The following is a 13,878-nucleotide window of genomic DNA, read 5'->3' as shown; positions in this document are numbered from 1 at the left end:
CTGTTAAAGAGTCACTAAAGGAAAACATTTTTTTAGCTGAAATTACTGTTTACAGGGTATAGAGACATAATAGTTAACTGATTCTTTTAAAAATTATTAAAAATAGATAAAAATCAATCATATAATGTGCCTGCAGTTTAGCTTTGTTTTTGCTGTTGTTTCCTGGTTATCTGATGTACAGAGAGCCAATAGAGGGCAGTGAGCCAATAGAGGGCAGTGATACTTTGTCTAAAACTCCTCAGCACCAATCCAGTTTTGTTTTACACACAGTAATCACACCTCCTTGATTAGTCACCACCGTGAGAAATCTCCCAGTACTGTGGTGATCAGGAAACAGACAACCAGGAAGTGTCCAGAACAGAGAGGAATTACAGCAACATCAAAGCAAAAACGGACAATGAGGACATGAAACCAGGACTGCAGTAAGGTAAAGGAAGCTATTTAGCTAAAAAAAAAAAATCCTTTAGTGACCCTTTAAGCCAGGTACCGCACATTAGTTTTAAGTAACGATGCAAGCTATAGTGGGTTAATCTCCCAGGTAGTCTGCGAGTATATTAGGCTGGGAGCTGTGCTGCGTGGCCATGCCCTCCGACGAAAGGAATAAAGAAATGAGTCAGAGCGTAACCATGCAGCAACCTACGCTGTCGGATCATCTGCTTTGCCTACCCGGGAACACCGATGTGGCGGTGCAAGGTATGGCAGCATAGAACGACACCACAAGGACATTTTTAATAGGTTTTAAACAAGGTTGATACATTGTTAGTGTACACCTTAATGAATTTGTTTTAATAGAGAATTTTCTACTGGATTAAGCTATGTGCACCTTTTTATGTTTATAATGAGCTGCATACAGATGGAAAAATATTGAAGCCGCCAACAACAGCTACATACCCATCCAATAACCCAGGACACACCAGTTGGATGTTATCTGTGATTTAAAGATACACTCTGAATATGCTTACATCTGGTAAGTGAGTTTCCGTTGGGGATTATCAGACAAGCATTGTGTGGAGGAAGATCGTTTGGGAACATTCACTCACAGGATTTTGTTTTCCCAGTGAACTTTTTTTTTGATCTCACACTCATTTTTTTTTTTTATATCTCTTTATAGCGCTACTAATGTTTAAATAATTATTTATTTTATTTACACATATTTTTGATCCAGACTTTAAAAGATATCTACTTAAATTTACTAACCTCTGATGGACGTGTGCTAACCTCCAAAGGGAGCTTCTTTAGGTCTGCACTTGAACGCACCGTTGACAATTTCTGTGGTTAAAATTCAAATGTATCACACATTAGTAATATTAGCTATGCGAATTAGAGACATTTTTCCAAATAAAAACAACAATCACATACCTGAAAAACAATGATCATTATGACCAGGGGTAATTTGACATTCCTCTAAATTCCATAATTTGGGTATACAGTACAGAACACAGGCTGGAAATTATAGGCCATGCTTTATCAGATGGTATATAGAGGATTGGCTACTGGCAAAGCTCTACCTGACATGCCCCCTCGGATGTAACCTCTATAAACCCACCCCACTGCATGAAAGCTCAGTTTGTCTTGCAATGCAGAATAATGCAGAAAACCAAAAAGGGAAGTCAAAATTTCTTAGTCATACAGTACAAGGCACAGGATGAATATTCATAGACCTTGGGACGTCCCAAAGCAATGAATAAGGGTGACCAACAAGCCAGACAAAACTGTTCCATGAGGCCCAATAATAACAGGGTGCTGCTGCAATAACCTTGTTGCAAAAACCTGCATCCACAGAAGTTTAGACAAACAAATGGTAGAACTTGGAGAAGGTATAAACTTAAAGGGTAACCCCACTTTCATGGAGTTACATTGTAATTGAATATTATTAACCACTTCCCCCGGGTAGACATCATGAACTTTTTTTTTTTTTAAATCAGAAAATAAGTTTATTGTGCCAATAAAAATAAATTACAAAATACGGACGATAATAATACAAGTCACAAATATAAGCAAGAAAAAACACTCAAATCCGTACAGTACCATAATGGCACCAACATTACCAACCAGACACATAATGATGCAAGAAACATTTAAACAGTAAAGAGCAAGCATAAACACCCTCACCCCAATCCCACCAGAGGCCAACGGGCCACAACTTAAACCCTGTACCCCACAGTCTACTTACTCAGTTAGAACCACTACCCACTGTTAGCCAAAGTCTTTTGCCTACAATATATTCCTTATGTAAACTACAGTATAAACAAACCAGAGTCTACCTCCCGGATAGAAAGAATCCCTCAAGCTTGCAACAACCGAGTCAAAACCAGTCTCGGAGGAGCCAAACCAGGGGTTTCCAACCAGGGCTGCAAGATGGAATTAAATTTCCGGGCTGCATTTCTATGCTGATAAGTATGATACTCCCGTATAAGGATGAAATTAACCTGTTCAATCCATTGCTTCTTGGTCGGAACATGCGGGGATAACCAAAATCTAGCCACCAACTTTCGTGCTAAATATAAAAGTCTGATCACTGCAATGTTGATCAGGTGAGGGTAGATTTCTTCATCCACTGCCCCCAATATACATATTAAGGGGTCCAAAGGGACCCTGACTTGGAACACAGAGGAAATAACCTCCGTCACATTACCCCAAAATCGGTGCAGCGCCACATCAAGTGAATAAGTGATCCCTCCTCCCCACAGTGTTTGGGACATAGAGAAGAATCCCTCCTTCCCCAACGAAACAGCTGAATAGGTGTACAATAAGCTCTATGTAGCAAAAATAGGTGGGACAACCTATGAGATTGCGAAAAAGAGGTAAGATGTCCAGCTTGTAAACATAAGTCCCATGTTATACCACTAATAATTCCCAGGTCTTCTGTCCACCCTCTCCTACACGGTAAAGTCGCTGCGTCCTGTATGGTCAATAAAATAATAGAATAGCTATGGGATATTAGGCCTTTTTTGTCCTTACCAAAAAAATATATATTTTATCGGGTGGTGACTAGATAATCTGACCCTGGGCCTGCAAGGCGTGCCGAAGCTGCAAGTATCTATAGAATTGTTGCCTAGGGAGGTTAAATTCGTCCTGCAATTCCTGAAATGATTTGAGTATATTTTGGTGATATACCTGGGCAATCTTGTCGATACCAGCCAGTCTCCAGGATAGAAAACCATCCAACTTCGACACCTCTACTAAATTAGGGTTATCCCACAATGGGGTCTCCGCAATAAATCCCAAAATATGCAAATTAGACAGTACCATGGACCATAGCTTCTTTTTTTTATTTTTTAGAATTGTTTTTTATTTGGTTTTTGATTAACTTACAATAGCAAACAATCGATTGAGCAGCTAACCTAGTTACAACATACGGACAAGAAAATAAACAGCAAGACATTCAATCAATTCTAACTGTATTCCTAGTTTGCATGCCCTCAGATACCTACTGTCTGCTAGGTCTCCTACCCAGTGGTCTTGCCTCTCCACCCCCCCCCCACCCCCCCTCCCAACCCCTGTCTTAAGAAGCGTACTACCCTATTTGTTGATCACCTGATCGAGAAGAGAGGAGGCCTGTTAGCTTTTCAATTGTCTGTTTGTGTTGATGTCGAGGGCGAAGGTTCCCGGGGAGTGTTGTACCCGTAAAGGAGCTCCCGGCAATCTCACCCCCACCGCGACGGGTAGCAATCGTTTCAAGCGCGGGGGGGGGGCGTGTTGCCCCGGAGGATCCATCATCGGGTTCCCCTATAAGGTGTTCCCAGCAGCCCTCTGCCACGACCCCCATATTCTGGCGAATTTCCCGTAATTCCCCTGTCTAGTGAAGTACACGCTTTCACTTGAAATTGTTAATTTCATAGTCGCTATCCAGTTTTCTGCGGACGGAGTAGTCTGTGCCTGCCATTTTTGAGCTATCAACTTCCGTGCCTGAAAAAGACATCTCAATACTGCTTCCAGGTTGCCTTGGGCTACTCTTGTGTCCTCTATGCACCCCAGGAGACAAATCCTAGCCACTGGGTCGAGGGAAGTTCCAAATATCTCATTTATCTTCTCTATTATTTCGACCCAGAAACCATAGAGCTTGGGGCACTTCCAGACCATGTGTATGAGATCCCCTTTATCTTTACATCTTGGGCATTCATTATTTTGTCTCCATCCAAATTTAAACATTTTATGCGGGGTATAATATACCCAGTGTAGTAAAACCAGGTGGGACAATCTTTGAGCAGGAGCGATTGAGACCAAGGCACCTTGTTGAAGGATCCTATCCCACCGTTCGGAAGATATTGTTCCCACGTCTCTTTCCCACGCCGCTTTAGTCTTGGACGGTACCGCTCTACTTATCGCACTGACACCCAAACCATCATACATTACTGATATTAAGCCCTTAGCTGTCCTTGCCTTAATTAGTTTGAGAAGGACGGGAATCTGGGCCCATGTAACTGTTTGGGAGCTAAATTGTGCTTGGATAGCGCGACGAACCTGTAGGTACTTAAAAAATGTTTTGTTTGAAATATTAAATTCCCTTGCTATTTCTAAGAATGTTTTCAAGGTATTACCCTCAAACAGGTGCTTTAGGCGGTCTATACCTTGTCTGCTCCACTCTCCCGGTTCTTCTATACTTATTACTTCCTGTAAGTTATTGTTCCATTAGGGGGGAAATTCTGTTGGGCCAACATACCCCAGTAGTCCCTTTGTTATATGCCATACTTTAATAACTAATTTTGTGGTCAGATATTTATGGGGGAAGAAATCTGCTTCTAGAGCTTCCACCAACAGTTTATGGGGATTTCCTGTTATCAGCTGGCTGATGGAACCCTCTCCCTCAGCGGTTCCACACCCCGCCAGGTGTTGCAGTTGTGACGCTATAAAATATAGCCTTAGGTGTGGAACCGCCATACCCCCTTCTTTTACAGGGAGTTGACGTGTTTGCAGACTTATCCTGGCTTGACCTCCCCTCCATATAAGTTAAATAGGGATTCTATGTTTTGGAACCACTTTTGTCCTAGCCATAATGGCGAGTTATGTAGCAGATATAATAATTGCGGTTGCCATAACATTTTTATTAAGTTACATCGTCCTGCTACAGACAAAGGAAGTCTTTTCCAGATATCGCATTTATTTTTCCACTTCAGTAGCAAAGGATCTAGATTTAAGTTAGCGTATTGGGTAGGGTCCTTCGTTGACCATAGCTTCTTAAGTAGAACCATGGTGGGCGCCGCCTGTGGCAGGTGAGGAAACCCTGCCTCCAAACACGCCAAAACCGAAGCATTCCTAGACCCCATACGTAACAGAGTGTCAATAGAATAAAGTTCATTGATACACCCCATTCCACAAAAATGCTGCAATTGGGAAGCCAAAAAATAAAATTTGGGGCTAGGGACTGCAGCTCTCCCTTGATCCTTACCATATTGTAATGTAGAAAGCCGGATGCGGGCAATTTTTCTCTTTCAAATTAAAGATCTAAACAACGTATCTATCCGAGTCAACCATCTACGAGGTATCCACTGGAGAGAGTTGTGCATGATATATTAAACTTGAGGGCCCCATACCATCTTAATTAGATTTATTCTACTGATGACTGAGAGTGCAAGTTTACACCAGGTGTTACAGGTCGTTTGCAACCTCCTGAAAAGAGGCAGGAGGTTCTCCTCCAAATATTTCTGTGGACTGGCCGACACTTGAACTCCCAAATACTTAAGAGGACACCACCCTCAGAGAACTTGCAGCTTCCGGCAGCGCATCAATTGGGCCATCTATGGGCAAAAGGACAGATTTACTCCAATTTATCGAGAAGCCTGACAAGGAACCACATTGCGTGATCAGCTCCATGACCGCTGTAAGGGAAGTGTCCACATCCTCCAAGTACAGAAGCCCGTCATCCGCGTAAAGGGAGATCTTTTCCATGCACTGACCCCTATTGAAGCCAATAACCGAAGGAGATGATCTAATCAGAGCTGCCAAAGGTTCAAGGGCCAGTGCAAACAACAGTGGTGACAATGGGCTCCCCTGCCTCGTACCTCTAAACAAAAGAAAAGATTTTGTGAGATCTCCATTCACGCGGATCCTAGCTGTGGGAGCAGCATACAACAGACGCACCCATCCGATGAAAGTGTCCCCCAGACAAAAGCGACTCAATACCTCCCACAAATAGGGCCATTCGGCGCCGTCAAAGGCTTTGGCAGCGTCCAATGAAAGAATCGCAATTTTGTGTATAACTTTAGCCAGTCTGGTCGCCAACACCCTTGCCAGTAATTTCACATCAGTTGTCAATAAAGAAATGGGCCGGAGAATGGGCCTCTTTACCAGGTTTTAATAGCAGCACTATTATGACTTCGTTCATGGACCGAGGTAAGTGACCCTTTTCGAGCGCATCCACAAATACCTCCCTCAAAAGAGGAATCAGAACAACCGGGTAGCGCCTATACACCTCCGCCGGCAAGCCATCCGAGCCCGGAGACTTACCAGCTTAAGGGATGCAGGCCCTGTCACTTTCCTAATTAAAACCCTGCAGGTGCAGCAGCTGATTTATAATTATAAAACCACAGATCCACTTTGCACAAATCCTTACAATGTACATTGATCACCCAGAGGGGATTTTTTTTTTTTTCTGAACAAAAATCGAATTCCCCTTACGACCAGTTGGTAGCCTTGCAAATCTGGGCAACAGAGGTTTGAATTCGGAATGGCCAAAAAAAAAAAAAAAAACAACACTAATCTGGTGGAGCAAGCATTGAAGAGTGCTGGAGGCGTCTTATCCTTAGGTGCTCTTAAGGCAAGTTTTCTTATTCTCATGGGAATAGTGGATTTTGAGGCAGAATCAACTTTGCAAGGCCCTGGTGACAAGGCAAAGAAAATACAAGTTGTGGCTTTTAGATAAGCTCTGACAACGTCCAATGAAAAGCAATCCATATAGGGGTTCCCCAGGAGCAAAGTACAAACAGAAAAGGCCTCAGGTCTTTGTTAAGGCTGAAGTTACCACCTTTCATGTTTCGCTGTCAAACTGCCTTCACAGGAACACTGTTTGATGGCAAAACATGTTGTCGGGGTTTAAATTGTGACATCATCGCGCTAAACATGTAGCCAGTGGCGAGGCATCAGTACATACTGTATTTTACCGCCAAGTACCTGTCTATTGTTTTAAATAAATCATTTGGAAGTTTTACACTATGTGTGGCCTCTGTTCTCCTCCATGAGTGTGGATCTGGCCTGATCTGGTATGCTGATCCTTGAATCACTGATGAATGTCTGGAGGTCTGTTAATTACATGCCTGGCTGATCTCTGTGGTGGGGATCTTTCATATTTGGTAAGAGGGCAACCTTACTTGTGGTTAAGGGCACGGGTGTCTTGGTTGTCTCTTCCAAGACACATTCATGGAGTCGGTGGGTAGTTGAATGTTTTCACTTGTTCCTGGAATTTAGAGTTGTTTAAAAAATTTGCACATCACTGATTTTTTCACTTGATGCTTGTGGACTTTTATTATTGGGGGATGTGCACTGTGTGTGTGTGTGTGTGTGTGTGTGTGTGTGTGTGTGTGTGTGTGTGTGTGTATGTATGTATGTGTATATATCACCAAATTTACCAATCCAGATGAACAGTTAATCGAAGAATCTAAAGTAAAGTAATAAAAACGAGAAAAAGTAAAACGATTTCTCTGCTAGACAGAAAAGGTCCATCACCTTAGGAAGGCAAAAAAAAGAGCCCTCATGGAGAGGGGTAGGGTTATTGTGGTATGCGAGTGGGCCATGTCCAGCAAAGTTTTGCCAGTGTTCAGTCACCTGAACGTGCCAGCCTGTGTCCTGTACAATTTAGAGAACATGTTTTTGTCTACAGAGCTTGCATTTCTTTATGGTTTGTGGGGTTGAGTTTTCCACTTTTAGCAATAAAATGGAAAACCTCTCCATGCTGGATGTTTTTGACTGTAAGGAATTTCACCAACTGTAATCCCACTTACCAGCACGGTTTGCAGTCTTACCACAAAATGCCATCTGTCTTGGAATTCCACTTCTTTCAGTTTCCAAGACTCTTATTCCCCAGTACACATGACCAGGTTTCCCATGTTTTTCAGATGGGAAAACTGCCAAAATCGGCCGGCCAAAAAAAGAGAACCAAGTGACCAAAAGATCAAATGGATAGTCCATATATATTGAATCAAATGACAGTGGCTCGTGAAGAAATACACCGTTGATAGATGGTCTTATATGATGGACAATTCCAAACACCGCAGTGAAAATGAAAATAAATGAATTATGTGAATAACCACCACCGGGAGAGGAGGCTTACCAGAGGTATTGAACCCTAATAAGCGTACGCCTAGAGGGTCAATACAAGCTGTGCATAAGTTTATGAAAACCACATTAATCAGATCTGGATGTACTGTTGGAACAATGGCCTAAAAGCATCACTTATACCGGAACAGGGGGAGTGTCAACGGCTTGATGATGACTCACAAGGGATCAGATCGTATCCAGGGTGCATAAAAGAAAACGAAGTAGCATAGTGTAATACCGTAAAAATGATGAGATTTAATAACGGTTAAAAACACTTACAGTTTCGATGGAAACAAAGGGCATCAATAAAACGTTGCGCATGGCAGCAGCAGAGTCCCGACGCGTTTCGCAATAGTTTGCATCATCCCCAAGCCGTTGACACTCCCCCTGTTTGCATCATCCCCAAGCCGTTGACACTCCCCCTGTTCCGGTATAAGTTCATCTCCCCACACACAGAGAAGTAGGCCTTCCATGTATGAGGAAAAAACCTACGTGAGGTAGACTTCCGTGCAGGCAGCACGATAGAGACCACCGAACCAATAGGCCTCGGTCCTTAAGCCCCTGTCTCTCAACAGCCACGCCGCTAAGGCCGGTGGAAGATCGGACCCTGTAACAGAAAATCAATTCCCAGGGGAAGACGCTAGGAGGCGTCTGCCACCAGACGCATCAGGTCCGCGTACCAGAAGCGATGCGGCCAATCTGGGGCAATCAGGACTGATAGAATCCCTACAGCTTCCACTCCGCGCAGCAGGCGAGGAAGAAGCTTCCGAGGGAAGGTGTAAAGTAGGCGACAGTGATCCCAAGGAGCCACCAACGCGCCTGACGCGTCCGCCCACGGGTCCTTAAACCTGGCCACGAACCGTGGCACCTACCGATAGAGACGGGACGCTAGAAGGTCCACGTCCGGAGTGCCCCACTTTCGGCACAGACCCCAAAACACCTGCGGGTGGAGAGACCACTCTCCTTGGCCCAGTGCAGTGCGACTTAGGTAGTCGGCTAGCCAATTCCGTATTCCCGGAATGTACCCGGCCGATAGAGCTGGAACGGACCCTTCGGCCCACCGAAAGGATGTGCGCGACCCCCGTCGCTGCAACAGAACTCCGTGTGCCTCCCTGATGATCAACCTACGCCACGGCCGTGGTGTTATCGGACAGGATCCTGACCGGTCGGCCCTGTAGATCCAGGGACCACCTGGCAAGGCAAAGCTTGATTGCTCAGAGCGCCAGAACGTTGATCAGTAGGCAGGACTCCACCTGAGTCCAGTGCCCCTGGGCTGATTGGGTGCCCCAAGCGCCCCTCCCCAACCGGAGAGGCTGGCATCCGTCATGACCACTGTCCAGTGGCCTGCAGAAAAATGACTTTCCGGCCCGAAGCACCGGAAACGCCAGCCACCACATCAGGGGAGACATGATCAGATGACTCAATTGAATCTGGTAATCCAGAGATGACGGAAGCTAGTCCCATCGTGACAGCAGTCCCCTCCGTAGTACCCTGGCGTGGAATTGGGCATACGGAACCGCCTCGAAAGAGGCTATCAACTGACCCAGAACCTTCCTGCAAAATCGCAGAGATGACCGCTTCTGGGTCCGCAACTGCTGCACAGCAGATAGCAGGGACTGAAGTTTTTCCGTTAGGAGAAAAACACTCCCGCCCCGGCGGAATCCAGGACTAGTCCCAGGTATTCCAGTTGTCTGTCACCTCAAGGAAGATTCACAGCGTTTCACAGCACTAAAACTGGTACAAGAGACCAGAGGCTGTCCTGTGTCTGTCACCTCAGGGAAGAATCACAGCGTTACCAAGGAGATTTCCAAGATGGCCGCCGTCTGAGGTAAAAATCACCTCATAGAACACAGCAGCACCCCCCAGAGTAACAACACAGTCCCCCAATAACACACAGGCCCCGGTGGTAACAAAGAAAACCCAGGAGGCCCCCCTTCACAGCCACTACCCAGTCAGGGGAAGGAGGGAGAGGAAGGGGAGAGAGGAAAGCAGGGCGGACCCTCAGTCGACCTCCCAGGGAAAACACCAGCCAGACCACTTACCTGAGTAAGGGGCCACTACTTACCCGTCCTGCGACTACCCGGCTGGAGGTATCCCAGACAGAACCAACGTCCGTAAACGGCATGGCTGTCGGCCAGACACACTGTGACAAAGCCATAGAGACCGGTCATATGTGTGCCCTAGAACCGAAGTTCCCCGGCCGCCCCTGGAGCAACGGGGCCTGTCGTGGACGTCCCAAAGCTGAGCTAAGGGCCGGCACACGCTCGATGGCCGAACATGGGGGGACTACAAGAGTCAAGACCCAGCCTGTCACCCAGTCGGCTGTTGATAGAAGAATCACAGGATTCAAAAATGCAGGAACAAAATAATAAAAGCGAGAAAAATCGCAAGAAAAAACTCCAGAGTACAGGGACTCCAGAAGCGCCTCACTCCTCTCCTGTCGTTAGGCAGAAAAAGACTGAGGCTCCTAGAGCAGGGTGTGGGTTATGCCTGGGGGAGCCACGCCCCCTGGGAGGAGCGGCACGAAGGAAAGGTTTTAACACTTTAAGTGCTGTTAAATTCTGCCTAAACTCTCCTGGTAGGAAGAAGCATAACCCTAATGTCAATGAAGGCTGTGTTCGTCTATGAACGGAAGAGAAAGAGAACCAGCTCTCTTTTTTCCCGGCGGGTTTCCCGACTTATCTTTTTCACGTCAGAAAATCCAGTTGTGTGTAGCAGAAAATTGCCATTTTTGGCAGTTTTCCTGTGGGGAAAAACTCCAATGGAGCAAACACAGGGTCGGAATTTCCAAGGAAAGGCTCTCATCTGAGATTTCCCGACGGGAAAACCGATCGTCTGTACGGGGGAAAGGTAGAGAGCAGGCTCTCGGTTTTCCCCTCTGGATTTCCGACGGATCTTTTCCTGACGGGAATCCCGGTCCTGTGTACTAGGCATTAGAAATGCCAAGCAGACTCTTAAATGCAGGCCTAAATCTGCTTACAGGACGACTGAAAACAGATAAACAGTGAGTAGAAGTGCATATAAAATGGAGGGTGTTTTCATCAAAAAGCCTTGATGTGGAAAAGTCCCTAAAAGCTTCACTACTTTTAAAGTTACGCATATAGTGGGGTTAAAGAGTTTTTTTTTTTTCTTTTAAAATGTTATACTAACCTGCTCTGTGCAATGGTATTACACAGAGAGACCCAAATTCTTCTCTTCTTGGGTCCCCCCGTTGTCACTCCTCTTCTCGGTGTGCCACCATAGAAAGCTGCTTCCTATGGTGGCACACCTGCGGGCTTGATCCCCAGTCGCCCTGCCTGCATCCATAGACACAGACAGTGAGACTCGGCCCCACCCACATTACAGGATTTAACTGACAGCAGTAGGAGTCAATTGCTTCTGCTGCTCTCAACAAAGCCTGTGAGAGCAGGGAGAAGAGGAGAGAGTCACTACAGATGCGTACATTACTGAATCAAGATTGGGCTTTGGTAAGGCGAAGGGGTGATGCACATAATGAAAAACTTTTTTACCTTAATGCAGGGAATGCATTACGGTAAAAAATCTTTAGACTTTACAACCACTTTAAATACCAGTTTGGCTATGAGGGATATAAATAAGTTGATATCCTTCCGTTATTCCTCATTCCCACAGGCCTCCTCCTCTCTGTGCAACAGTTTGCCTGAAGCCCCTTTACACTGCTGCCTGACCGATTGCAGCTCTACGATATCACATACAATGCAACAAGATTTTTTGTTATCCCTTTTCCCCTCTAGCCAAACAAGCATTTATCCCATGCAATGCTGGGGGAAGTGGACCCCCACTGTATAGAAAAGTAGCATTAGCCTTGAGTAGGGGTTTATGCTTTTTACTTCTATATAGAAACATTTCATAAAAAACCTTAGACACTGGCAAAATATCTGTAATAGATGTAGACCAACAATTGTTAAGGTAAAAAAAAAAAATGCAGACTAATAAGCCCAATGTATTATATTGCAAAGCTTTTTTCTTAGTATGAACACTGCTAATTACTATACTGCTATAGTCATCACCTGTAGTGCTTCCAGCTTCTCTTGCTGATTTTTGATCTTCTCACTGAGATGCTTTTTCTTGTCGTCTTGTGTGACAAATTCTTTCTTAAGGACTCCAACGGGAAGCTTTTGTTTTAACTCTGGAGCTTCACATCTGCAACAGGACAGTTTTTTTTTACCAACTAGCTCACTGTGCCATCAAAACTAGAATTACCAAAACAATTATGCACAACTGAAAGCCTACATATGCTCCCTGTGTTTGTAGGCGTTTCCTCCTTTCCTCCTACAACAGCAAAACATGATCGGTTATCTAACAAAACAGCTATATTGGTACAGTAAGGATTCCACAGCTGGTTGCTGGGTTTAGCAAAGAGAAGTACTCTGTACTTGTATATTAGTGTACAATACAGCCTCCATCACCTAGGTTTGCTCTAGCAGCTGCTCATTGAGCAGTAAACAGTGGTGAACGGATCTCCTGCCTATACAGACCACAAATAAAAGGGAGAACTGCATTGATTTGTTTTAAAGGACACTACAGATTTTCAGTCTATTTTGGTCAAAAACATTTAAATTATATAATTATTATTGAAAATCATTTGATCTAAAGGAGGGAGGTGTAATGAAATAATCTGCTGAGGGTTTCAAATACTCTGGGTATGCCACATTTGAATGCATCACAAATTTTATAGACAGAGGTTTCCTGAGACTGAAAATATGTCTGTAAATTCCATATCTAGAAGTACAGTACAGGACACAAGATGAGAATTCATAGACCCTGGGGGTTATAGGCCAGTACCTTCTGGTGGATAGACACTAGGAAGCTTTTGAGGACCCTGAGCTCTCTCCCCCCCCATAATTTGCCACACTCAGTGAGTCCTCGGTTTTGTAGTAAGCAATGCAGAGTAACACAAGAATAGAAGGTAGGGTGACTTGTGAATGACCAATGAGTGAATGAGTGAATGAATGAGAAGGGTGTGCAACAAGTAGATAAACAGGTGAGTAAAATGTGCAGTGCTGGATGAGTGGACCAAATCCCCTTCCTCTTTCTGGACCAAATATAATCCAACCCGTGGTTTGAAAACCAATGAACAAAAAAAGGTTATAACAAATAACCACTTCCCGACCGCCGCATGTAGATATACGTCGGCAGAATGGCACGGACAGGCACATCAACGTACCTGTACGTGCTTGCCTAGACGTGGGTCGGGTTCCCTCGGGGAGCGATCCGGGACGACGGCGAGGCTATTTGTTTATAGCCGCTCCGTCGCGATCGCTCCCCGGAGCTGAAGAACGGGGAGAGCCGTATGTAAACACGGCTTCCCCGTGCTTCACTATGGCGCTGCATCGATCGAGTGATCCCCTTTATAGGGGAGACTCGATCGATGACGTCATTCCTACAGCCACACCCCCCTACAGTTGTAAACACACACTAAGAGTACACTAAATCCTACAGCGCCACCTGTGGTTAACTCCCAAACTGCAACTGTCATTTTCACAATAAAGAATGCAATTTAAATGCATTTTTTGCTGTGAAAATGACAATGGTCCCAAAAATGTGTCAAAATTGTCCGAAGTGTCCGCCATAATGTCGCAGTCACGAAAAAAATCGCTTATCGCC

General features: G+C 44.9%; 1 protein-coding gene across 3 annotated transcripts in view; it reads right to left on the bottom strand.

The window, feature by feature from the left end:
• Positions 1-13,878, bottom strand: part of MORC2 (MORC family CW-type zinc finger 2) — a 160,470-nt gene that overhangs the window by 30,477 nt on the left and 116,115 nt on the right. For all 3 annotated transcript variants that reach the window (XM_040352267.1, XM_040352261.1, XM_040352252.1), the window contains exons 18-19: positions 12,282-12,414; positions 1,198-1,269 (exon numbers count right to left, since the gene is read on the bottom strand). In XM_040352267.1, coding sequence (XP_040208201.1) covers positions 1,198-1,269; positions 12,282-12,414 — 205 coding nt within the window. The remainder of the gene's footprint in view (positions 1-1,197; positions 1,270-12,281; positions 12,415-13,878) is intronic.

Source organism: Rana temporaria, chromosome 1, assembly GCF_905171775.1.
Source record: "Rana temporaria chromosome 1, aRanTem1.1, whole genome shotgun sequence".
Classification (NCBI taxonomy): Eukaryota; Metazoa; Chordata; class Amphibia; order Anura; family Ranidae; genus Rana; species Rana temporaria.
The sequence above is the reverse complement of the archived record's forward strand: the minus strand, read 5'-3'. Positions and strand labels throughout refer to the sequence as shown.